The 25,425-nt window shown below is 63.1% G+C and overlaps 1 protein-coding gene across 6 annotated transcripts in view; it reads left to right on the top strand.

Moving 5' to 3' along the window:
• Nucleotides 1–25,425, top strand: part of BAIAP2 (BAR/IMD domain containing adaptor protein 2) — a 66,584-nt gene that overhangs the window by 21,191 nt on the left and 19,968 nt on the right. For all 6 annotated transcript variants that reach the window (XM_028112421.2, XM_028112416.2, XM_028112420.2 and 3 more), the window contains exons 4-6: nucleotides 18,995–19,056; nucleotides 19,761–19,832; nucleotides 20,431–20,568. In XM_028112421.2, the coding sequence (XP_027968222.1) occupies nucleotides 18,995–19,056; nucleotides 19,761–19,832; nucleotides 20,431–20,568 (272 nt within the window). The remainder of the gene's footprint in view (nucleotides 1–18,994; nucleotides 19,057–19,760; nucleotides 19,833–20,430; nucleotides 20,569–25,425) is intronic.

Here is a 25,425-nt window from a genome sequence, read left to right as displayed (position 1 = left end):
TGTGATTTTGGCCTGGCTGCTTTTATCTGCAAAATTATTGTGAAAATTAGCCACGTCTCTGTGTGTGCCAGTGGTCCCTCACGCCTTGGCGCCAAGGGCTTCCCGCTAGGTGGGGGCGCCGGCTTGTTCTGCCTTCTGCTGAGCGACGTCTGGGCTGTTTCCAGTTTGGGCATTTCCAGATTTGCATCTTGCTCATGAACCAATGGCACGCTGAGCATCTTTTCGTGTGCTTGTTTCCCTTCCTTGGCTGGGTGTGTGTTCACATCCTTCTCTCCTCTCGGTGGGGTTTCTGTCCTGTGATGGAGTTGTAGAAATTCTCCATGTTCCAGATAGGAGTGCTCCGTCAGGTGTGCATCTCCCAGACGGTTTCTCCCAGTCTCGTTGGCCTTTCATTTCTGGACCGGTGTTTGTAGAAGAACAAACGCGTTTGATTTCAGTGAAGTCCAGTCGATTGATTTTTTTCTTTGCGGGTTTTTATCACTATTGTGATTCTGGCTGATTTTCATCTTTGCTTTTTGTCTTCATTTGCTTCGTTCTTGGTGTGCTCCTGCCGATTCATCTGCAGACCTTGGACACGGTCCTGGTTAGTCCGGCTGTTTCTTCCCCTTGGAAGCGCGCCCCCCCAGCCCCGTCTTCCCACTTGCTCGAACCCCTCCCGCCCGCACCCCCCTGGGCACCAGGCGTCCCTTTCCCGGTCTCGGGCCTGTGTGCTCTGGCTCCTGTTTCTCCGTCAGTTGGGGGATGCTCGGCGCGTACGTGGGAAAGTACCCGACCCCTTGTCCGTCTGCATCGGTGTCTCTCCTTGGCGAAAGGCTTGGCTGACTTGGAACTGCAGGTGGGAGGCCGTCTTGCTTCCGGGTCCCCTGACTGCCAGTGTTGCTCTGTTGCTTTCTTCGATGCAGGGTATTACTTTAGGGGGAGTGTTTTGTGTTTCTCCTCCTGGAAGCGTTTGCGGTCTTCATTCTTGGGGTGTTGCAGACCTTCTGACCCTGTGTCTGTGTGTGTTGTGGGGAGGGTGCAGGCGGGGCTGGAGACCACAGCATCCCCGAGGGGTGGACAAGGTGTGCGGCCTCCGGGGCCATGGGTGGGGTGACCAGGGGCTGGCGTTGAGCTGCAACCCGGCAGCAGAGGACAGGAGCAGGGGACGCACACACAAGTGCAAGGGGGCACAGATGAGGCTGCTGGGGGCTTGGAAGAGGCGGGGCTCTGGGAGGATGGATTTATACCTTAGGAGGATGCCCCCGTACGGTCCCCAGCAGCGAGTGTATGTGTTGGCTGCTGTAGAACATTCCACAAACACACCGTGAACACCGTGTTTCTCTATTCTCTCTTCGGCAGTTGGGTTATTCTGAGTGGGTTTTGCCGCTCTGAGCGAATACGTCCACAGGACCGTGAGGCCGAGCCCTTCCCCACGGTGACTTCCATGGCTGCCCTGCTAGGCCACGTCAGACGTGGCACCAGGGCTGCTGGGCAGGCGGCCCCGGGCGCTCCCCGCTGTCGTCCTGTCGTCCTCTGGGACGGGAGTGAGTGCGTGGGCTTGCGCCCAGCTTGTGCGGTTTCTGTGAGTCTTGGCTCCGCTCTGTGACCCTCGGCACCGCCACGTTCTCCCTTCACGCTCTCATGCCACATCTGCATGGGCAGGACCCCCCCCCCCCCCAGGCCACCCTGACCCCTGGGCAGACACCGCAGCTACCGGCCCGCTTGGCCAGTCTGGCCCTGGGCTTGGGGAGGCACAAGTCATGCTTCTCAGACCCCAAGAGGTAGTTATTTTCATTTGTTATAACTTGGGGCATCCGAGGTGCCGACGTACCAGGGGCAGATGATGCCGCCAGGGGGACGCCCGCCCTGGGCTTGTCCCACACGGTGACCTGCTGAGAGCGGCAAGGTCTTCCGGCCCCTTCTGAGCCTCTTGCCTCTGCTCCCTGCCTTGAGGCCCGGGTGGAAATTTCACATTTGGGATCCTTTGCTCTTGGCTAAGTATGGACAGGTTGGGGTTCGGTGGCACATTTTGGCCACTGTCCCCATGGAACGTCATCGGGGTTTTAGGTGTCGAGGTCACCCACTGAGGAGATGCTTCGTCCTGGTCCCCATCAGCGGGTAGCCAGGGGCATTGGTATGGGCTCCCCTCCCCTCCCCTTCCTGCAGGCTGGTCAGGACCCCAGCCGAGGAGCCCATGCGTGTTCCCAGATGATCCTGCATCTTGGGCCCTCGCTGACAGGCTGCTCTGTCTGGCCCGGGGCCTCGTGTGTGTGCACATGTGCTGTGTGTGGAGAGAACACCCGTCCCCTGATGACAGGTGCGGGTTCCCTCTTATGTTCCAATCTCGGGAGTTTACCATTCTGATTAGTGAGCCGACGAGGCGTGCACCGCGGCCCCCCAGGACAACCAGCCAGTGGGTTTCTCATGTAGTTCGGCTTTCTGTGGTTGCAGGCTGTGAGGCTCAGCGTGCTAACTGCATGTGCGGTCACATGTTCCTGAGGGGCTAAACCTCATCCCCACGTGGTGACCTTCGCTGTCCCTTTGTTTGGTGTTGAGTTTGGTTTCCTGCTCCTCTTCCCGTGTACGGTTCCCACGGACTTGCTGTTTCTGATCATTTCCTCCTGGCAGACCTTTCCCCCCAGGACGGGAGGGGAGAGCAGTGAGTCCTGTCTGGGAACCAACTAGCCTCAGGGGGCAAGTGCCCGGGTGGGGGGCCTGGTCCAGGCGCCGGGAAGGAGCCACCAGGGCTGTTTGACCAGGGGTCGTTTCCAGAAATGTCACCTTGCCGCCCAGCACAGTGGGGCTTCATCCGCCCTCTGGCTGCTGACGTCCTGCCTGGGTCTCCGGTGTGGCCCCCCCCGGGGGCTGGAGGTCAGACACCCTGGCCGCTCCCTTTTGTGGTCTGACTCCTCCGGCCCCCCGTTAGGATGACGTGAGCAGACCCTCATCTGACTGCTGTGCAGGACGCTGCACCCCAGCCCGCTCCCCTGCAGAGCCTGGCGTGTGCCTTCGCCACCCAGAGTGAGGGTCTTGAGCAGCACATGCCCCTCTGAGGTAAACCCCAAAGCCGCGGGAGTGGAGAGGCTTCGGCTGTGTGGTTTCCCACTTCTGAGCGAGAGCCCGGCCCCCAGCCGGCATTTTGTGCTCCCGGGGCAGGCAGCCCCTGGCTCCGCCTCTCTCCTTGTGCAGGAGGCGAGCGGCCGCTCTGCCTTTGGCCCCGCCGGTCTCTGTGCCCGGCTCCAGAGCTGGCAGGGGGCACCCCCGCTCGGCTTCACTAGGACCCACCCCCCCGCCCCCTGCAGCGAAGACTGTCAGGCCTTCACTTTGATGACACAGGCCACTTAGGGAGTGCAGGACCGCCGCTTTCGGAAGCTGCTCACGGCCTCTAGGCCCCTCCCAGCAGCCACCCACACTTGACCGTGCCGCTGCCTGAGGCTCTCAGACCTCCACCTTCTGGGCTGTGCTGAGGCAAGCCCCAGTGCCACCTCCCGCCCTGCCACGGGGTAATTACAGAGCCATCCAGCCTCGGATCTGAGAGGACGCGGGCGGCTCTAACAAGGCCCTGCTCTGCTCGGCATCCTCGTGGTTTCTGTGCCTGCTCGGGCTCGGGCTGACCGGCCGGCGATAGGTCTGCCGGCCAGTGTCCACAGCTCTAGGCCAGTCTCTGGCACGTGGCCCGAGGAAAGGCACTCCGACCGTGTGCCTGTCCCAGGGCCCTACACGGGGTTTGGGGGACTCGCCCGATCTGAGAGAGGCTACAGCCCTTCCACCCGCGTCTCTCTCCATCTGAGTCCCTTGGAGGGTGGGCAGGAGGCCTGGTGCTCTGGCCTCTCCCCGATCCGTCCTGACCACGAGCAGTTAGAAATGCCATCAGCCTGATGCGGGAGCACAGCTGTATCCAGAAGGCTCCCATGGGGGAGCGGGTCAGGTTCTCTTCGCCCTAAAGGAGGCTGGTGTTTCCATGGCTCGGTGGGGGCACGTGCCGTCCGAGCACCTGCCTGCGGAGGGCTGAGCCAGGGAGGACTCACAGCGTCCTCTGGAGGCCAGGGCTCCTCCAGGCTCTCCGCTACTTTAAGGGTTAAGTGATTGGAAATTTCAATTCAGGGAGAAGCAGGAAGAAGAGAGGAGAGAGCCCCTGGTGCCGTCTCGTCTGCGTCCCCGGCAGTACCTCTGTTCTTCTCTGCCCCACTGTGTGCGCCACCGGCACGTGCCGTCTTGGCTGTGTGTGCCCCCCTGTCCAGGTGTGGAGGGGCTGGCTCCTGGGCCCTCCGTGGCACTGTCGTGCTGGCTCCTAGGCGTGTCCTGCTCCCGGGGGAGTCAGCCGCTGCTCGGGGCCTCCGTGCAGCAGAGGCTGCTGTCTCTGTGGTGCCCCCAGGGTACGGCGTACCTGAGCACGTCCCACCTGCTGGACGAGGCCTGCAGCCACCGCCCTGGCTCTTCTCTGCAGGGCCACTGTGTACCCCGAGCCGGGTGGAGCCCAGGGAGGGAGTGGGAGGTGGGGGCCGGAGTCCCAGTGCACCCGGGCTCCTGGGACACGTGTGGGGGGACTCGGGCTCTTGGTGCTAGAACCACGCAGGCAGAAGCGGACCACGTTGCCTGCCGTTTGGCCTTCCTTGCCTTTGCAGGGAAGCCTTCTGGAGGGGTCCAGAGTTTTCACAAAGTGGCACTGTTTGAAGAGAAGTTGTGGTGACAGCGAGCAGGGCAGAGCCTGCACTGAGCCTGTGTCCCCTGCACGTGGCCATGCTCTTGTCGCAGCCCGCCCTGTCCACGGCCTGCGCCGGTTGCCTCGTCTGTATGAATGGCCGTTTTGTTTCTCCTCTCTGCCTTTGAAGTGGCGGCTGGTTTGAGACCCGGAACATGTGTGGCCTGCAGGGCCGCCGTGGGCCCGTACCCGCAGCGCGAGAGCCTCTGGAGCGGCCTGCTGGGCGCCGCCTCGGAGCGGGATGCTTGCGCTGGGCGGCGGCCTGAAACCGGGCCTGCTTCGGCCCCTGAGTCACTGGATTAGGGAAGGTGTGGCCGGAACGCTGCCCTGCCCTTGGCCGCTCTCCACCTGTGGTTCCCGAGTGCAGAACCAGGCCAGGGTTGCCATGCCGCCCGTGGAGAACCCCCTGCGGGGTTTGGGTGCCTCGTCTCAGTCCCGCCCACAGAGCTGGCTTTTCTCAAACCTGGCCTCTCCCTGAAAGGCATGGGTGGCCTCACCGTGGCGTGCCCTTGGCAGTGTGACCCCAGGGACCTTGCGACTGCGGCTAGAGGGCCCCTGAAGGCAGAGGTGGTTCTGAAGGGTACTGAGGCTGCCCGCCTGCTTGGGTTCCTGTGATCTCGTAAGGACGAGAGGTGGTCTGGCTGCGTCCCCCCCTCCCGTGTCCCTGGCCATGTCTGGCAGAGCCGACCGCACGCCTGGCTGAGGAGCTCACATGTGTCCCTGCCTCCCCTTCCGGCACCTGACAGCAGTCGGTCTGATGAGCCACCTGTTGTCGGACCCTGACAGCAGAAACCTGCCATTTGGAGGCTTCATCAGATCCACGCCTTGGGAGCGATTTCACATGCCTGAGGGGCCTGACTCAGAGCCCCCGTGTCGCCCAGCACCTCGGCCCCATCATGCCTAGATCCTGCCTTTACCTCCCCTTCCCGGCAAAGGCTCCCCCCACTGGTCCGTGAGGAAGTGGCTGGGGCAGAAGCAGTCACTGGACCGGAGATCCGGACCGTGTTCTTCTGGGCTTCCTGGGCTGTAGGGGCCTGTCAGGACTTGACACAAGACAGCTCTTCGTGGGCTCTGTCCTTCTGCTCAGCTCTGTGTGGACACCGAGGGTCAAAGCCGGCCTGGGAGCAAGACTTGCAGTCTTGGGCTGTGTTCCCTCAGCCCCGTTTGGCAGCCCAGGCCTTGGGGCTGAGCACGGAAGGGGCTCGGACGGTCTAGGAGATCCCTTCTCGGGGGCCCCTGGGCTCACACGACCAGCTCACCTGCCGGGGGCCTCCACTGTACCAGCCTGGCCCGCCCTGATGAGAGTGTTAGGGGCCAGACTGAGCCTTTGCCAGGAGACTTTAGTAAACGTCTTAATCGGATCCCCGTCTTCTCAGCGGTGGCTCTGGTGAGAGCAGGAAAGGTCTTTCAGCGTGTTTTCATGTCCCTTGGTGTCCAAGGGCCTGCTCTGGGGCCGGAATGTCAACAGGGGACAGCAGTCCCTGGCTGGCTCTCATCCTGAGGACAGGCTGGGGACCGAGGGGCCTCTCGCCTGGTTACTGGGGTTCCTGCTTAGAAGGGACAAAGAGGAGCCTTCAGCCATAGTTCTGTCTTGAGCCTGTTTCCTGGGGTGACATGGGCTGCGCAGGGTCTGTGAGGACCTGGCCCGAGGCCTCTGCTGCCAGCTTGTTCCCGCTCTGACCCATCCCGTGTCCTAGCATGCCGCAGGAGGCTCGCGGAGGCCTCGTAAACCCCACCCTACAGCAGCATGCCTGGGCCAGCCCTGGAGTCCCGGGGCCCAGGGCTCTCCCACGGCAACCAGTCTGGCCTCGAGACCTTGTCCCATGACCCCACCACGTCGCCCCCGAGTCGAGGTGCCCCACGGAGTGTGTCTGAGGAGGAGAGCAGCTCTCTGGATTTCTCCCTCTGGCAGGAGCTGGTTTCCAGGGGGTGGTGACGCCGGAGCCTCAGAGGCAGGTCTCCACCCTTCCCTGGGGTGCCAGCCCCTGGGGGGTACAGGTCCCTGGAGTCCCTGGCGTTGGCAGAGGGCGGGCATGTCAGGGGCAGTGTGACACCCTGACCGTGGCGTGGCGACCTGGTGTGCAGATGACCGGTTCCCTCCGGGTGGCCTCTGTCCCTGTGTCTTGCAAGAGTTCAGGCAAGTCGGTGCTTGAGAAGCTGCTTTTAGGAGAGCCGACATCCGCTTGGACAGTTAACAAGGGAGCACAATGGGCAGCTTCATAGAGAGCTGCTGTCACTCACGGAGGAGGGTCCTCCATGGGGCCTCATGAGGAGCTGACAGCGGTGCCTCCCCACAGCTGGGGGCACGGCCTCTCCTCTGCTCCGCGCTGGGCCAGGGGCTCTCCATGGCTGCTGGGGGTGTCGGTGCCCTTTGGGCCTTGGGCCTCGCTCTGTCCACTCCGGATGAGGTCCCGGGGGCCTCCTGTGACCTGGTGTCGGGCTTCACTCCCCCAGGTGACCTTGGTCACTGGTGTCTGCTCTGGGGAGAAACATAGGAAGAAACCCTGCACTGTGTTCACACTGCATGTGTCCTGGCAAGTCACACCAGGCAGAGTGAAAGACGAGGCTGAGCGGTGGCGAGCTCGCTGGAGACGAGCCCCGGTGCACGCGTGAGGTGGGGAGAGGCTGTGAGGTGTGCTGTCCCCTCTGCCTCCCGCAGTGGCTGCAGATGTCTGCCTGGGCCCACGCCGTGGGGTCCACGGGGAGAAGGTGATGGACTCGGCGCCCCCGCCAAGCCCCGTGCCCACCGGTGCACTGCCACGGGTTCATGCCTCCTCGTCCTCCTGCCTGGGCGGGGCCCTCTGAGGCAGCACCTCTGCCATCCTGGACAGGGGGCCTGGGGCCCCCGCCTGTGCCTGCAGGACGCACCTGAGGATTGGGCACCAGGAGGCCTGGGGCAGCTGGGATGCTGAGGGCCCATCAGACTCGCAGGCATGTCTGACGCACGCCTAGGACCTAACCTGGAGCAGGGTGGTGTGAGGCTCAACGGGCGGGGCCGCGTGTGCCCAGCCGCCTCTGTCCTGAAGGCCCGGCGCCCGGGCGGTCTCACTACGGTCTCGCTGCGCCTTAGGAGAGTGCCTCCGTGAGCATCGCTGGCTGCTGTCATCGCCATGGCAACGCCGCCATCAATTTTTCTCTTGCTTCCCCCCCTCCCCCACCCCCCCCACCCCCTCCCGCAGCTGCCTTCTGTGAGCCGGAGAAGAACCCACTTCTCCCAGGGAGGGGCTGGTGGCCGCGGATCTGGGAAGGCGGGGTCCCCTTGTGCTGTCTGAGCTCTGTGTCGCATCTGAGGGGCACTGACGGGGCAGCGCCCCCCAGCCCCTCCGCTGTGTTCCCCGTAAGAGAGCACTGTGTTTGTGCCTTGTTCGGGCATATGCTAATTAGCTCCCGGAGGCGCCTTCCGCTCTGGAAGCCACCAGAATAATAGAGCAGTACGGATATTTGCCTCAGAAGGCTCCAGAAGGTGCTGTGCTCCCAGCCAAGCGTAAGCAGCTGACCCCTTGGCTCGGAGCCCCTCCTGACCATGGCAGACACCAGAGACCTGAGCTTTCAGTGTCCTCGGTGGTCACTGGTGACTGCAAGGAACAGCATGATCCCTGAGTAACCACAGTGTGTCCCTCCCGCTGGGTCCGTCCAGCTCCAGGACACCAGGCTGGACGTCGAGTCACCACAGAGAGGTCAGATACCTTCTCTGCACCCTCTGGCTCCGTCTGGGACTCTGAGGGCTCTCCTGGCGCGTGCCTGTCCCCAGGAGGAGGCAGAGACCGTCAGCGAGTCCCACCGGCCCCAGCGCGGCACGCGCGCGCACACGTCACATGTGCACACGCAGGCTGTGTTGGGCTCAGCTCTGCTTCTCCAGGGCTGGTGGCCAGATGCCTCGTGGCAGTGCCCAGGCAGGGCTGGGGCTCCCGGCGGGCCCGTGGCTGCCGCAGTCCGCCCCTGGACTCTGGGTCCCAGCCCCCCGAGAGCCCAGCTGAATCGCAGGATTCCAGCGGCCTGACTGGCAAACGGCACTCCCTTCTCCCGAGGGCTCCCACCCTGTGGGCTCACCACGGTCCACGCCCTCACCCCCGCCCTGGCCTCAGGCTCCTGCCACTCCTCCAGCGAGGCCCCGGTGGCTCTGGCCTGGCCAGACTGCTCTTGATCAGAGAGTGCACCTCTCTGATCATATCTTGTGGCCCCTAGGTTTTTGGGCTCCCTCCTGCTTCCCATGACCCCTGCTCCCAGTTCCACCCAGGCCACCCCAGCCCCTGCCTTGAAGAATCCTGGGGGCTGTAACCCCTGGGCCCTGGAGGGCTTCGGCCTTTGAGGGAAGCATCTGCAGCCCGGGGGCCTTCCTGCCTCTGCCGGTGGTCACTTCCGGCAGTACCAGGGCATGGCTGCCCCTGATCTGGCACACAGTTTAACCCCCGGGAGGGAGGAATGTCGGCCACTTGAGGTTGGGGTGGGGGCCTTGGCAGGTGGCACACATCTCCTGTCAAGCCCTGCCATGCCAGCCTCCTGTGCCCTGGGAGGGGGCGATGGGTGTGTGCAGGGCTCTCCCCCAGCACCGGTCCCGGCTGCTCCCGGGGGCCTGTCTGGGCTGAGAGAGTCTAGCTGTGTTGGGGTGCCAGGCTTGACTCTGCCCTGGCTGCAGGCTAGCAGGTTATGGGATCAAACGGAGGGCTTGTGGCAGCCCCAGGGAGACCCTTAGACGAGATGGGGCCTGACTCGGGTCCCCGGGGACCTGGGCTCACATGTGCGGGACCTGTACCTCTGGGTGCCCCCCTCCTGGAAGCCGAGTGCTTTCTGTGAGCCCCCAGCATGGTCCAAGAGCGCTGATCTTCCCAAGCGGCCGGTGGGCCAGGCGCGTGGCCTGTCGCTCTCCCCTGTGTGTAGCGCTGCTGAAGATACCCCCTTCCTTGCAGCTTCAGTTCCACTGGGTTCCCCCCGACACTGCCTTCGTGCGTGGCCCTCCGTGCACAGCCTCTCTCATCCACAGGCGCTTGGGACCCTCTCCCAGGCTTGACTTTGTCACTGGGCATGAGGGGCGTCAGGGGTGGGAGGGAAGGAGCCACCCTTGGTGCCCCCCCTGTTGACCACGAGTGGGTGGTGGCCCTGCCACAGGCACAGGCCTGGCCCCAGGGGACTGAACATTGGCCCCAAGCTGGGGGCTTTTCCCATCTTCTTGCCTGTTTCCTTACCCACTTCAACCACCATCATGTTCCTGCTTGCGGGGGGCGGGGGGGAGGGTGTGCGTTGATGTCAGGGTGGTGCTGCACCTAGATCCCATGCTGTCACTGTCACTGCTTCTTGCGGGGGCCAGTGTGTGTCCGGCCCCGTCCCTGGGGCAGGGACTGTGCCATGTGGCTGGCAGGCCCAGCCCCCCTGATCGGGAGGTGCACCGTCTTACTGATTTAATCATGGCACCAGGTACAGACGTCCGAGCTTAAGCCATGAGAAAATGAGTTCAGCCCAGAGCAGCCATCCTGGGGCTCCTCCCCTGCAGGCCCCTGCCATGTGAGGGTCTTTCACCCCCCACAGGTCACCCTCCCTGATGAACACCCTCTGGTCTGTAGACCGGCCCCAGAGCAGAAGCTGGTCTCTGCCCCAGGGCTTGTGTCCCGCTGTGTGCGGCAGTGGGTTCTGGAGGCCCCAGATTGGGGTTGGACCCTCCCCCCTTGCTCCCCGACTCAGGGCTCAGTTAGCCTCCGCCTCAGAGATCGAAACTGCCTTCCCTGAGGGCCTCCAAAAGTAGAAAACAGAACTAGCCTACGATCCAGGGGTCACACTACTGGATATGTACCCAGAGAATACGAAAATGCTGATTCAAAGGGATACGTGTGCTCCCTGACGTCTGTGGCAGCACCGTCGACAAGAGCCAAGTTAAGGCAGCGGCCCAAGCGTGCATCGACTGGTGAACGGAGAAGGAAGCGGTCTGTGCACGTGGACTGTTACGCAGCGATCAAAAAGAATGAAACCCTGCCATTTGCAACAACATGGACGGAGCTGCAGGGTATTATGCTGAGTGAAGTACGTCAATCAGGGAAAGACAAATACCGTATGATTTCACTTACGTGTGGAGTTTAAGAAACAAAAAACGAGCAAAGGGGAAAAGAGACAAACCAAGAAACAGACTGCTCGCTACGGAGAACACCTGACGGCTACAGAGGGGAGGTGGGGGGGCAGGTGACAGGGCTTCGGGAGGGCGCTTGTCGGGACGAGCAGCGGCTGACGTCTGGAAGCGTGGAGTCACTGTATCAGACCCCCACGTCTAGTCTTACACCGGACCTTAACTAACTGGAATGAAAAGAAAGAAACCGCCCTCCTGGGCCACCTCCACTTGGGGCCTCCGCTTTCTCTCCCTTTCTTGGATTCATCAGGTTTTACACGTCCGACACTGGGTTGTCTCTGGACCTGTCAGTGTGGAGGTGATGCTCAGCGGGCCTTCCAGGGGGCACACCTAGCCCTGGCCTCTGGCAGCTGCCTCTCCATGCTGAGTTGCTCACTTTCGCAGTGGGGTCAGCTCAGGCCGCAGGCCTTCGTGGAAGCCGTCCCCAAGCCGGTGTCCTCGGACCTGTGTGGCCCTGGCAACAGTGTGTTCCTGTGTAAGCCTCAAGGGGGCGCTCCCTCTCACCCTGGTGAAATGCCGTCCCTGCTCCTTGGGGGTTAGGCACTGGCGGGGTGGCCTGGGGGGCTTTCAGGAGGACCCTGGTCCCTGCCCCACCATCGCGGGTACGGATGAATTGCCGTCCGGGCGCGAGGGAGCCCCCAGGCCCAGGCCCCTCCCCACTGGTCTTTTTGCCAGTCTGCCACATTCCCGCTCCCGTTCAGCTTCTCGTCATTTGAGGGTCACGAGAACACGTATCTTCTGCAAAAAGAAAAGGGAAAAAAACAAAAAGCCAGAGTGAATCTCCACAAATGTTGGTGTCGTGAAGGTGTAGGAGGGCTGTGCAGATCCAGACGAAGACCCCGGCACCCGAGGAGCAAGGCACGAATCCCAGCACCGCGCATTCCTGGGCACCTGCCTGTGAGCCTGCAGAGGACCGAGCGGTTCTGAGTGCTCAAAGCCGCGTTCAGATGGACAGAATGCGGAGTTCCTAACGGAGAGAAACAGGATGGCCGTGCGGGCCCGGATTGGGGGAAGCTCGCAGACGGCCTGCCCGCGTTCCGGGTGCACGCTCTAGGCTGTCGAGTGGAGAGGGTCCGCTTTCCTCATGTGGGGCGGCCATGCTGCACGAGAGCGTGCACATGTGTGTGCACACCCGGCAAAGCAGATTCGGCAAAACCCTGGGGGCCAGGGGACCCAGGTGGCGGGTAGACGGGTATGTATCATTCTTGCGACCTTAGGAAGGTTCAGAAGGTCGGGCTGGGAGGAGAGTGTGTACTGTGCTCTAAGCCATGGGGAAGAACGGACCCATTCAAAGCCATGACTCACGGCCCTTTGGATGGCCCGCAGTTCCCACTGTGTTTACCCAGGGCCACCAATGGAAACTTCTGGGTGGGGCCGTGCCCGCAGGCCATCCTGCAGCCCACAGGGGAGTCCCGGGTGCCAGCCAGCTGCTGCGGGGGCCTGCCTCTCACCTCTGGTTCCCGTGGGAGGCGGGTCTGCACCTGTGCCGGTCTTGGGTTCAGAGAAGCTGCCGGATGGGTGTCCCTGCTGCCGGCCGCTCCTTGTGCTCGTGGTCTCCGTGCCCCATGGTGTCCACCAGGAGCCCTGGGACCCTGAGGCCGTGTCCCCATCCGCTGCCAGCCCCGCGGAGTTGCAGCCCTGCCATCCAGGCCTGTTGTCTGTGCGTGTCTCCCAGGAGAGTGCAGCGGTGCCAGGAGGAGGGCCTCTGTTCCCCGAGTCCCCTGGAGCAGCACCTGGCACAGAGCGGGTGCTCGCTCAACAGCCGTGGGCCAGACTGCAGAGGATGAAGTGTGAGCAAGCCCCCAGGCTGCGAGCAGCTCACCTTTACCTGTGTGCGGTTCTCATGCTGAGACACCGGCTGGGACTTTGTAGAGTCTGTATCTTTAAAAAAATGGGTACATGTACTTTTTTGTAGTTTTCAAAGGTTTTCCGGGTTCTGAGACACGCCGCAGGCGCGGTCCTGCGACCCTGCATGAGTGTGAAGCGGCTGAGGACGTTCCACTCTGTGTTGCCTGGCGGCACACCCTCCATGCTGTCCTTCTGGCAGTTCCGAAAGCCCCTGGGACGCATGGCTGACGCTTCTACAGCACCTGCTCACAGGACGCGGCGGTATGCCGGTGGGCACTGTCCTCTCCTGGGTTCCGTCCCGAGAGCCCCGGGCCTGCCCGGCTGCCCCCCTGCCGTGGGGCCCCTTCACCTGCACCCCTGTGTCTGCGGCCAGGCTCCCCATTCTTGCACCCTGCCATGCTCCCTCTGTGTGGCTGGGGTCTCTTGTTTCTGCCTTTTTCTCTCCTTGGTGGGTACCTCTGGTTTCCAGGGGCTGGGCAGCACCTGACTCCGTGGGTCTAGCTGGGCCCCTCCATCCTCGTTCTGGCAATGAGTTTCCTGCCGGGGCCAGCGCAAGTTTTTGAGGGTCTGTTGGGAATTTTTCTGTAAAAGCAGCATGACTGAGTCCTGGTGCCCCCTCTCGCTGTGACCCCAGGGTTTGACAGAAGCCAGAGCCCACTTCCCCCCGAGGACAGCCTCCGCCCTCCCCTGCCCGCCCGCGCGGCTCTGGGGATGGCTGCCTAGTCACCTGGAGCGGCCAGGACATCCGTTTCTCTGAGAATCTGCAGCTTCACCGGTGGCATCTGGGCATCCAGGCTTGTCTGGAGGAGCCTCGGGGGGGCCTGCGGCTCTGGACTGCCCAGCCTCTGACCCCCACACGTGGTGGCTCTGGCCGGGGAGGTCCCGCTCTGCTTGGCTGCTCTGGGGTCCGCCGGTCTGGGAGCGGTTTTGGTGTAAGCAGGTGGGCAAACTGCAGAACGGGTGTCGTGAAGACCAATGCGTGCAGGAGAGCACAGGGCTGTGGTGCGGTCAGATGCCCCCCGACGAGGGCGGACTGTCGCAGCGCTGAGCCGGTGGCGTCCACCTGTCCATTGACAGACAGCTGGAAAAACAGCAAGCTTTCAACCCCTGTGCCGGGTGTCGTTCATCCGTCAGAGGGGTGACGAGCTGACCCGCTACCACACGGAGGAGCCTACAGAACGTGCTCCATGGGGAAGCCAGGCACAGAGGGCCCTATCTACGTGTACGATTCCATTTACGTGGAATGTTCAGAACGGGGAAACCCCTAGAGACAAGGACTGATGGCTGCGAGAGCCTGGAGGGATGGGAGTTCATGGGGACGGATTTTTTTGTGGTGATGGAATGTTCTGGAATTAGGGGTGGGTGGTTGCTCAACGTTGGTGCATGTCCTGGAGGACAGAGTTGCTTGTCAGGGGCACAGAGGCCTGGGCTCTGGCAGCTCCATGTCCAGCCACCCCGGCTCCAGCACCATGTCCTTGTTGGGGGCCCTGTCCCCACTGGAACGCTGGACAGTCTCTGGCCTGTCACCCCAGGGCTGGGCCACCGCCCTGAGGCACCAGATACCCCAGCTGGCTCCCAAGGCCCCCCAGCCCGTCTTCAGCTGCATGCGGACGTGTCCACGTGCTCAGGCTCCCAGGTCGGGGATTGTCCCACCGTTGTCCTGTGTTAGCCCCACAGTGGGCTGTGCTGGAGGGGAAGGTGAGCGGCACGTCCTCCATGTCTGTGAGCAAGCGCGGCGCGTGTGCCTGTGTGTGCGTGTGTACCTGTGTTTGCGTGTGTGTGCGTGCCTGAGCGCCTGTGCGCACGTGTGCCTGTGTGCACGTATGTGTGTGCGTGCATATATTTACATGAGTGTGTTTCGTGGGTCCATGGATGCACATAACGTGTGTGTGCTGGCTGCCCGGCCCCTGCTTCTCCCGGGGGATGAGCGTTGCTGTGTGTACGCTAAAGACGTTTGAGGTTCCAGGGAGCATCTGAAACACTAAAACTCTGAGCTGAGGGGTGTGCAGCGGAGGTGACTCACTGCTGACCTGGCTGCTTGACCGGCAGGGTAAACACTCAGCAGGAGGGTTGGAGAGGACATGGCCTCTGATTCAGATGCCTCAGTGTTCTGGACACTGCTGGGTCCTGTGTGAAGCCTGTGTGCGTGCGTCTCTTTTCTTGTCCGTGTTCCCGGTGGCCTTGACCCCCTCCCTCACCCGCAAATCCTCCTCCACACCTGTGAGCTGTTGAGCTTGCGTGGTCCCCTGGCTCCAACCCGGCCACCAGGCCTCAGGGTTTTCTGACTCACTAGCCCCGTGTGTGGCAGGGGCTGCTCTCCCATGCCCACCGTGCCCTGGGCGTGGGCACCTGCCACCTGGCACCCCTCTGTTGACACTCTTTGGAGCCCTGACGGTTCCTTTCAGGTGGTGGTTCTCGGGCAGAGTTATCCCGCCCATCTGCTGTTTGCTCTGGCAAGGCTGAGTCTGAGCTGCTATTTTAAACCCGGTTTTTCAAGTTTAGGACCTGCCTGAGCTATGAGCCCAAGACATGAATTCCCCGGGGCCTGTGCATCTGCACTTAGTGGAGGCCAGGGAACAGCCTGTGGCCTCCTTCCAGGGAGGGGGTCCCCACTCCATGCTGTCCCTCACGTGGGGGAGATGGGGTGGAGAGAGTCATGGAACCCAAAAATCAGACACAGCCCTGGCCAGCTCACTGGCGCTCAGGACCTTCCCGAGCTTGCCTTCAGGACCCAGAAAGCACAGTGGAGGAGACAAGTGAGCGTTGGTGCGGACGCCAGGGGCTCTCTGTTGTTTCTCGGGGAGTGGGGCTTGGGGCGCAGCCCTGCCCTTGCCCCCTGCAGCCAGCTCAGTGCACCCAGCAGCGCTCCAGGGGTCCAGTGCCTGGCAGGGGCTTGTTCACCCACCTACCACCGCCTCGCATGGTTCGTGAGCATATGGCTTCTAGCAGCTGCTTGTAAAACGCAGTTTAAAAATTGCCTGTGTGGGCTGGATGTGCAGCCACGGGTTTGCAGCTTAGAGCTGAGTGTGCGCACGGGCTGTGTGACCGACAGCACGGCCATGGCGGGGGGGAGGGGGTGGGGGGGGAGGCGGGCCTGTCAGTGCGGGCAGCGGCCAGGGGAGACTCCGGGGTGCTCTGAGTGTGGCGGTGGCGGGGGGGGGGGGGGGCAGTGGCCATGGTTCCTCATGAAGCTTCACGCACCTTTCTGGATGTCAGGAATTCCTTTCCTAAAGGAATTGCTCTTCACCAAAGTTCTTAACTGTTTTCAAACGTTTTCCTTGAGCTAGTTGCATGCAGAGTTTTTAGGAATTACATGTTTTTCATTCGATCTTGATGTTGACTTATTGTTTTGGGGCCCAAAGTGTGGCCGATGCCGTGGGTGCTGCCCCAGTGGGGAGACTGCTGGACTGCGGCTTGCTTGTGTCTGACTCACAGACTTGATGGCCCTCGTGAGGGCTATGGGGGCAGAGGGTGGGTGTGTGAGGGCCGTGCCCACCGGGCCACGTTCTCGGGCTCTTCCCCACGCTGGCCAGACCTCGTGCCCCGTGAGCACTGCCCCCCTTGGCCTCAGTTTAACCGATTCCCACACGCCCACGGGCAGAGAGCTGGAAGGTGGGTCCAGGGCCCCTGACACAGGTAGACCCCCATGTCACAAACAAGACCCCAGATGTTTTCCCCACCGCAGAGTGGTGGGTGTTTGTCCTGGGAAAGTTCCGGAATACCAGAAGCACAGAGAAGCAGAATCAAGCTGGAGCTGCCACTCTTGGGTCTTAGACGGATTCTGAGCATCTGGAGCTAAGACCTGTGGGTCTGGGTCTGCTGTGGGCGCCGCTCCAGCTCCACGGGGCGCGTCCCCGCCGCACACACCAGAGCGGGAGTCAGAAAGTCCGAGGCGGCCCCCCGCTGTCTCACCCCAAGCAGGTGCCGGTGGGGCTCGTGGTCTGTCACAGGCAGGTGGCGGCAGCCTGGCCTCGTCCCCGAGACCACCCTGGCTACTCGCTCCTCTTTGTCTCAGTGGCTTCCCTCCCACCAAGGCCGGCAGCCGGGCTCCTTTGTGTCACCTTGTGTCCCCTGTCATTCTTGGGCTCTTCCCTGACACACCAGACCCCCAGATTCGGGATTGGGTAAGAGGACAGCCAAGGCCAGGGGAGACTCGATCTCTCCTGCAGGGGCTGGTTAGCTCATCTCCCCGCCCCGTGTGCGGTTGGCCACTGACCACATGTGGTCACAGCTCCGACCCGACCACAGGAAGCCACGGCAGAGGCAGGGCCTTCTTCCCAGGGCCGTCCACGCTTGTCCTGTCCCATCTTGGGGCGCCATCAGGCCCGAGGTCAGGCCTGCATTTGGAGCAGGTGCAGGAGTAGCTCCGGGAGCTCGGGGCACTGACGGGCGTTCCCCGGCTGTGGTTCTGGCACGGGCATCTGTGGCAATTCCGCCGTGCGATGCACTCAGCACACGGAGCTCCCGGGGTCTGCCCCTGCTTGTGCATGTCTCCTCCCTCAGACTCCTGGGTAGGACGCAGCCCAGCCCCTGAGCTGCCTGTGTCCACGGGGCTGCAGCAGACTGCCTGAGGGAGGCGCGTGTGTACACACTCCCTCTCACACCCACACACACTCACACACCGTGATGGTGGCACTGGCCCTGCCCGCAGGCCAGGCCCCAGGGGTCTGTGCTTACCCGAGTGGCAGGCCTGAGGGCGTCTCTGCCCTACATGGGCTCAAGGCTAGCTGAGGAGGTGGGACACGTCAGCCTTGCACGGCCTGTGGCAGGACAGTGGGGTCTCAGCCGCCAGGTGAGTCAGCTCCTTGGGACGTGCTGAGTCCCTTTCCCTCCCCCCGCCCCCGACAGAAATCTGGGGCAGAGCAGGTGTTGGACACGTCCTGGACGTTGGGCACTGGACACGTCCAGTGACACTGAGAATCGGACAGCAGAGCTCAGGGCCCTGCAGGGCGGGGTTCCGCTGGCTCAGGTGGAGCCTGCTGACCGATAGGTCCGCGGTGTGGTTCCTGGTCACAGTCGAGGCTCAGCATGTCCCGTGGGCGTCACGGAACAGCCAGTGACCAGGAGAAGTGGACCTCCCCAGAACCCTGTGGTGCCTCTGGGAGGGAAAGTGACACCGGTGAGGCCATCCGTGCGGCTGGCAGGCAGTGCCACCCCATCAGGGTGCAAGGGCCATGGGGCCTTGTTTCCATTTCTAGCTGGCCTTGCCGCGGGCCAGGGTACCCCTCGTACTGCCCCCCAAGAGGGTCTCTGGGTCACGTGGCCCAGGGGTGAGTAAGGAGAGTGTGCTGGTGTAGGCAGCACTGCAGGGATGGGGCTTGTCGGAAATGACCACCCTCGAGGGCAGAGTGGGTCCTCTGCTCCGTCGTGTCCGCAGCACGCGGACAGCATTTGCTCCGTGAATGGCGCCGAGCGAATACTCGCCGTTCGGGTGAATGCAGCCCGACTGTCCATTCCAGCTCTTCTCTCCGAGGAGACGGCTATTTGCCCCGGGGCGGGGGTCCTTCCCGCCAGTGTTGCGGGGCTGCTGGGCAGCCCTGAGGGTCTCAAGGGGCGGGTGTCCTTGAGTGGCCTCTGGCCTAGAGCTTCTGTTTCCTGGGCCCTGACTTGGGGGTGACCACGCTGGTGTCGTGGGCTGTGCAGCGACCCTCCCTCCACGACCACAACCCGAAACGCTGCGCACCTGCTGATCCCAGTGACCATGCTTCAGGATGGCAACTGTGTGGAACCTTCCGGAGCTTTGGGAGGAGGACGACCGAGGCTGAGCCCTCCCCCGTCCCTGCTCTGGAAAAGGTGCCTGCAGAGCTGTGCCTGGCGCGCCCGTTGTCCCTGGAGGCCCTTGGTGAGGCCAGCCTGGCGCTGCGCACCTCAGGAGCCTCCTCGGGTCCCTCCCCTCTGGGGCCCACAGCCAGGTCTTGTCTTGGCCCCACGTAACTCGCATGGAGGGCACGGGTGGTGGGTTTGTTGGGCCCCTGTGCCACCTGGGCCCGGAGTGGGTGGGCCGGCCACGGTTGGCGGCTACGTGTGGGAGCGGGACGTGGGCTGAGACGTACGTGTGCTCGTGGGCTCACTCGTGGGCTTGAGATGTGCGGACAGAGGGGCTCCCAGCTTCTTGCCTGTTGCGAACCTCAGCTCTTACCCACCATCCCCAAAGTCGCCCAGTGGTAATCCTTGTCATTCTAGAATCTTCCATCTTGTCTTCGTGTTACCAGAAGGAACAGTGTTCTCTCCCCTGCCCCCGGTGCCCCTCTGCCTGCTGGTCACCCGCTCCCCAGCCACGGAGGGTGGAGGGGCCACAGCGCAGAGTGCTTAACTTTTCTCTCCTCCTCTTCCCCACCCTCCTGCTTTTCCAGGAGACGTTCTCTTTCAGATGGCCGAGGTCCACAGGCAGATTCAGAATCAGTTGGAAGAGATGGTGAGGCTTCTGGGGAGGAAGGGGCAAATGCAGGGGGACAGGTCAGTCAGAGGTGAGGAGAAAGCGGGCTGTGTGCTTTGGCCATGTGTCCATTTGGGAACGTTGTGTCACCGTGTGGCTGCACTCAGAAAGATAGGGACAAACCCCAGGCCCGGGACAGAAGTCACATAATGGGGAGGTGACTCATCGTGGGGGCCAAGGACAAACAGAAGCAGCCGGGAGGAAAGGGCGCAGGCCACACGGGATCTCATGCTCCACGCAGGGACACGGGGTGGCGGGCCTGAGGAGCACACACGTGCCCAGATTCCAGGCCCAGCCAGGACCCAGCAGGTCTAAAGTGAGGGGTCACTCGGGCCCCTCCCAGTTTGCTCGTGTCAGCACCGGAGAGCAGAGGGGGGGATGGTGGGGAGCAGTTTCTGTGTCTGCCCTGGGAAGCCGAGCCCCCGACAGTGTCCGAGGCCAGGACAGTCTGACGTCCCCACTTCTGTTCAGCGCTCGTTCCTGGAGCCTTCTGGCTCCCCAGGCCCCGCCCGTCTGTGCAGGCTCATTGGCTCAGGGAGCAGACGGGCCCCTTGTCTCTCGGGGTGGCCCGTGTCTGGGGCGCCGTGGTGACCGTCCACCTCTCCTGGGAGGGCCCCCCCCACCCACCTCGTGCCCTGGCCTGTGTCGTACTCACTGCCCATATGTGTTCTCTCCACGTCCAGCTGAAGTCTTTCCACAATGAGCTGCTCACGCAGCTGGAGCAGAAGGTGGAGCTGGATTCCAGGTACCTGAGCGTAAGTAGCCAACACCTGTCTGGTCGCCCGCACTGCTCCCCCTCACGCTTGGCATCTCTCGGGTGGTCAGCTCGCTGCGAGCTTCCCATCGTGCAGGTTCCCTGGCCCTCCCCATGCCTGCCCGTCTGGGACTGAGCACAGCGTGTGGGGGAGGCCGGCTCGTCCGGTGCCCTGCACGCCCAGTTCTGGTGCCCCCACAGCTCGCCGCCTTCCGTAGTGATGATGGCACGGCGCCGCCCCCCGCAGAGCCTGCACAGACTCCGTCTCTGTGACCCGGAGGCCTTGGTGCCCCGTCCCTATGCCGTCACCTCTCCCCAGGGCCAGAGGGGCCCGAGGTGCTGTACTCTGTCGGGGCGTGCGATCTATGTTCACAGGAGGTGCCCTGACTCTCGGTGACGGGGGAGGGGGAGAGGCCCAGTTTCCGTGTGTGGGACCATAGGGCCGCCGCAGGAGGGTGAGGCCTGGGTCAGCTGTGCTCCCCCCTCAGCCTGCAGCCAGGTGTTGCCGGCCGCCCTTGGGGCCGGGCTGGCTGAAGCTGCGCAGAGAGCGGGAAGGGCCGTCGGCTCATGGGTCTGTGTGTGGCATCTTTGACTCTCAGGCCGCGTTGAAGAAATACCAGACAGAGCAAAGGAGCAAGGGTGACGCACTGGACAAGTGCCAGGCTGAGCTGAAGAAACTCCGCAAGAAGAGCCAGGGCAGCAAAAACCCGCAGAAGTACTCGGACAAGGAGCTGCAGGTAGGACTCGGGCCGGCCGGTGCTGCAGGGCCACGCGGGGCCTGCTGTCGTGACACCGGCGGCCCCTTGAGCGAGCAGTGCCGAGGAAGCGCTCCCCTCCCAGGGCCCTCTTGGTGGACCTGGGCAGAGCCGGGCTCCGTTCTCCTGGTGGTTTTGGGGCAACGAGTACGTCCCATCCTAGAGCTGGCAGATGGCCGGCATGGTCCTGCGGCCCCCCTGCCCTGCTCTCGGAGCCTCGGTGGGGCGCCGGAAGCCTTGCTGCCAAAGGAGCAGAGACCCCAAGGACATCTTCTTGCTCTGTCTTCTGGATTCTGCCCCCAGGACTGGACCCAGAGCCTCCGTAGGGCGACACTGGCCGGTCGGGCGTCTCAGCGGCCCGAGAGGCAGATGGCACGGGAGGGCGTGGGAGGGCCCGCCCTGGTGTGGCCTCCCTCACCACTGGGCCCAGCATTGCAGACACCGTGTGCGGAACGGGCCAGGGATTTGGGACAGTGTGGCCCCAATACACCTGATTCACCCGAGCCCCCTGGCCAGTAGACACAGATCAGGCCCATAATACCTGCTGCCTGAGGCCCCGTGTAACTCAGATAAGGAGGAAAGACAAAACAGCTCCCCAGCCGCTTCGGGGGTGGGGGGAGCCCCATGGGGCCGGGCACAGGCGTGAGCCCCTCATCTCCTGAGTCCCCACCCTTGGTGCCGGCTGGGTTGGCAAGCCTTGAGGTGCGCCGTGCACCCCCGCTCTCCCCCACATGTGTGCGTCTCCCTAGGTGGGGCATGCACCCTGCACCGTCCCCGAGCGCGGTGCCGGCGAGCAGCCCACCGGGTTGGGCGCAGGGGCCTGGCAGCATCAGGTGAGAACCGTCACCTCGCATGCAGAGCACCATGGCCTAGTGAGGGGAGCGGGGGTGCCAGTTGTCCGGGGCAGCGGTGGGACAGCGCCCGCCGTTCTCAGCATGCCTTTCCCGCATCAGGCGCATTCTTATGCCATGCTCTTGTCTCCATCACACCCAGTGACTGCCCCTAAGCTGTCATCGCTCTGGAGTCCTGTGCCCCTGAGGCTGTCCTGGGGGGGCCCTTACAGGCCGAGTCAGATCTAGAAGTGGGCTGTGAGGCTGAGGGGTGGAGAAAGCCACACTTCGCTGGATGTCTCCGTCTCGTGTCCCCCCCCACAATGTGTTTTGCCATTTTGCTCCCTGAAAGCTCGATCCTGAATGGCGCCCCTGCCCCCTGGAGGCCAGGAACCCCCTCGGCACAGGTGTGTTTGCACCAGAGCTCCCTCTGGGGGGCCCTGGGCTGGCCGGGTGCTGGGGACACACAGGCCGGCTCGTCTAGGCTTCAGCCACCTGCCAGGAGGGGCTGGGAGCCTGCACACCCCCCCCGAGGCACTTTTTTTTTTCTCTTGGATTCAGCTTTGAAATACGTTCACGTGCCATAGAGGGGACAAGGGGCAGCTTTGCGTGTGGCCATCCGTACGGCTAAGCCGCGGTCCCCACGCTCCATTTTAGAGGGTTTCCAGCACCCCAGAAAGGAAGAGTCTGCCTATCAGTGGGCAGCCTTCCCCCCCCAGGCAGCCAGTGACCTACTGTCTGCAAGTGACTCGGCCCAGTCTGGGCATCACGCGTGAATGGAGTCACCACTGTGTGGTCTCCTGCACGTGGCCCCTCACACTCAGTTCTCGAGGTTCATGCACCTTGTGGCCTGTGCAGTGCTTCCTTCCCTTTTATGGCCGTAAATGTGGAGGCTGTGTCCCTGAGCGGGGCCTGGGCCCTGGACCAGCGGACCTGCCCTGTGACCAGCCTGCTGGGGGCCGTCACAAGCACACTTGCAGCTGGAGGGTAGCGGTCGCGGCAGGATACTGGCTGGCAGGTCCTGCGCCCAGGGTGGGGGGGCGGGCTGGGTGGAGGCCAGACACAGGGGCTGGCAGCCTTGATGGCATTCACTCCTGCTCCACAGGGAGCCTGAGATTCCGTGTCTGCGGAGTCTAGAGACTGCTACATCTGGCTTCCAGCCGCCCATACCCCTCAGTGCTCCCTGCTCCGCTCTGGACCCTGGGCCTGCAGAGCCAGAGGGGGGGGATTTGCTTCCTTAGCTGGGCAGGGCCGGAGGGGGACCTGGTTGGGGCTTTTCATGCACTACTCTTGCTGTGCTGGAAAATTGGAGGCTCTTTTCTCCCTGAACGGGGTCTCCCCACAGTGCCCCAGTTGGTGAGCTGGCCACATCCACCGTGGCCTCCTGGGGCTCCTCCTCAGAGATGTGCGACTGCTCTTTCTTCCCACGTCTGAGGGTCACCCCCTGACCGAGCCCCCCCCCCCCGTGCCCGCAGCACAGCCAGGTGACGTCCCCTCCTCCCTGGGCTCCGTACAGCAGCACCTATCACCCACCGTGTGGCTTGCAGACGCCCCCGGCTGGCCCCGCCCCACCTGGGCCCTGCTGTGAGGCCCCAGGCAGTCAGGTCTGGATTCGCACCCCGGCTTTGTGTCCCTTACATGGGGTGTGGTCGCGGCGGGCTCCAGTCGCTCGCTCAGCTTGCCTGCCCGTTTATGAGGTGGGGTCTTTTCCTCCTCCCACGCTGACGCTGACCTACTGGGATTCCCCTCCCTCTTTCGTGCACCTGCTCAGAACCTTCTCCTCTGGCCAACTTTTGGTCTTCTGCTTCTCCAAACCCCTCTTCTTTCTCTGTTGGACCCATAACTGTCCAAGGGTTTTATTGTGATTGCCCCCAAGTCACTGAGCTCCTTCCAGGGAGGGCTGGGTCCTGTGTCGCACGCATGTCCCGTGTGGTGCCCAGCCTGGGGTGGCCGCACCGTGACAGCCAGGATGTGCCCGGTGAGTTCAGTTTCCTTTCTTGAGGGTGGAAGGCAAAAGGACTGTTGAACCAGCACGTAGAACTCCGAGAAGCCGGGCCAGGACATCCTCCGAGCCCTGCGCCCGCGTCCGTGCTGGCTCGGATGGGCTTCCTGGTGCGCTCCAAGCTGGCGGGAGGCCCGCTAGCCACCTGTCCGGGGTGGGTGTTTCTTTTTTTTTTTTTTTTTTTTTTTTAAGATTTTTTTATTTATTTTATTTATTTGAAAGAGAGGGACAGAGACAGCGAGAGAGAGCACAGGCCAGGAGAAGACGGAGAAGCAGGCTCCCCACTCAGCAGGGAGGCCGACGCGGGGCTCGGTCTCAGGACCCCGGGATCATGACCTGAGCTGAAGGCAGTCGCTAAACCGACCGAGCCACCCAGGCGCCCCCGGGATGGATGTGTCTGACCCGCCCAGTGGCCCTGCTGAGATGCCCGCCTGCCTGGGTACCTGTGGGCCCCTTGGCACGTGGGGCTCTCCATGCTGGTGGCTGCAGGCCTTGCCAAGCCAGCCAGGAGGCAGGGTCTGACTTCTGCTTGGAGGTGCAGCTGCCAGCCTGGGAGGGCCACGGTCCTTTCGGAGTGACCAGCCTCCTTCCGCACACTGCTCCCTGGGATAGTGGGTTTTGCCCTAGAGCTGAGGTCCTGTTGGAGACTCTTCCGTGAGGAAGGGTGAGGCCCTCCTCTGTCTCCTTCTCGGTTTTGTGGCGCGCCTGGCCCCGGCTCTCCCACAGTCCTGCGGGCCGTCCCCGTGGCCGCGTGTACCATGTGCTCCCGGCTCTTCACTCCTGCGTGTCCCCCTGCGCAGTTTGCAGGGGGCTTTAGCATTGTCCCCAGCCCTGAGGAAGAGCTGGGAGAGGCAGATGGGCCCACATCGTGTTACAGGGACGGGGGTGTGGGGTCCCGACCTGTGTGGGCTCCTGGGGCTGTACCCTTGGGCTGAGAGGAAGGAGTAATGACCCCAGGGAAGGGGAGTGACCTGGGCTCCAAACAGCTGCTGGCCTTTCCCCTGCTCAACTCTTGGGGGCTCTCCTCTCCGCAAGGCCCCTCAAGGGGGCAGGGGAGGGGGGCCTGGGCCATATGCCGCCCGGTGGGCTGTGTGTGCAGGTGGAAGCAGGTCCCGCAGCCCATGACTCATACGGGGGCCCCTCCCGGGGGTCCTCAAGCTGCATCAAAGCCCCTGCCCTGATGGGCCCCTCCTGGCAGAGCAGGCGGCAGGTGGCATGCCCAGACTGCCCGAGCCTGGGCGACTGGCTTTCGCACGGGAGGACACTATGGCCAGGAGGCATGTGGTTTCAGGCACGGGCTTGCTCGGTGCCGCGGAGAGGTGGGTCGTCTCTCATGAGACCCGATTGCTGGGATCCCCTGTGTGTCTTCTAGAACCCCCAGCCCACATGTCCTGCCTCCCAGACTTGAGTTCCGTGTGTGCAGAACACTCGCCGGGGGAGAGTGGTGAGGCTACCTGCCGGGCAGGGCCCAACGCTCACAGCTCCTCGGGCAGCTCTCTGCCCTCCGGGAGGCCGACTGGTCAAGGGCGCCCACACACCTTGTCTTCCCCCAAGGCCCCTGAGCTGTGTGGCCAGTGGCCAGGCTGTGCCAGAGCAGGGGGCCCTGCCCATGGAGTGGAGCTGTTTGGGGTGGAGGAAGGTAAAGTTGATCAGACCTGCCCCAGAGAGAGCAGAAGACCGAGAGTGTCCGTTTGTCCATCAGCGGTGGGCTCCCTGTGAATGGGACTGGGTCAGAGCTAGCCATTTTCAAGAACTGCCGGTAATTGAAACTGTGTTTTGGGATTTCCATGAAGAGAACTGATTTTGATTATAGGTCAGGCAACAGGCGCTCGGAGGCATTTGGGGCACTAACTAGGACGAGGGCTGCGTCTGGGAGTAGGGAAGGCACTACGTGCTGTCCCCACAGCCAAGCCAGACCTCCAGCTCCACACCACCCATCCGTGTGGAGGGCGCCGTAGGGCACGTGGTCAGTGGAGGACGTGCTGCGTGTCTGGCGGGGTGACAAGC

Source organism: Eumetopias jubatus, unplaced genomic scaffold (genome assembly GCF_037043125.1).
Source record: "Eumetopias jubatus isolate StellerSeaLion01/CBP00866 unplaced genomic scaffold, mEumJub1_p1.0 scaffold_10, whole genome shotgun sequence".
Classification (NCBI taxonomy): Eukaryota; Metazoa; Chordata; class Mammalia; order Carnivora; family Otariidae; genus Eumetopias; species Eumetopias jubatus.
This window is presented reverse-complemented; position numbering and strand designations above follow the sequence as displayed.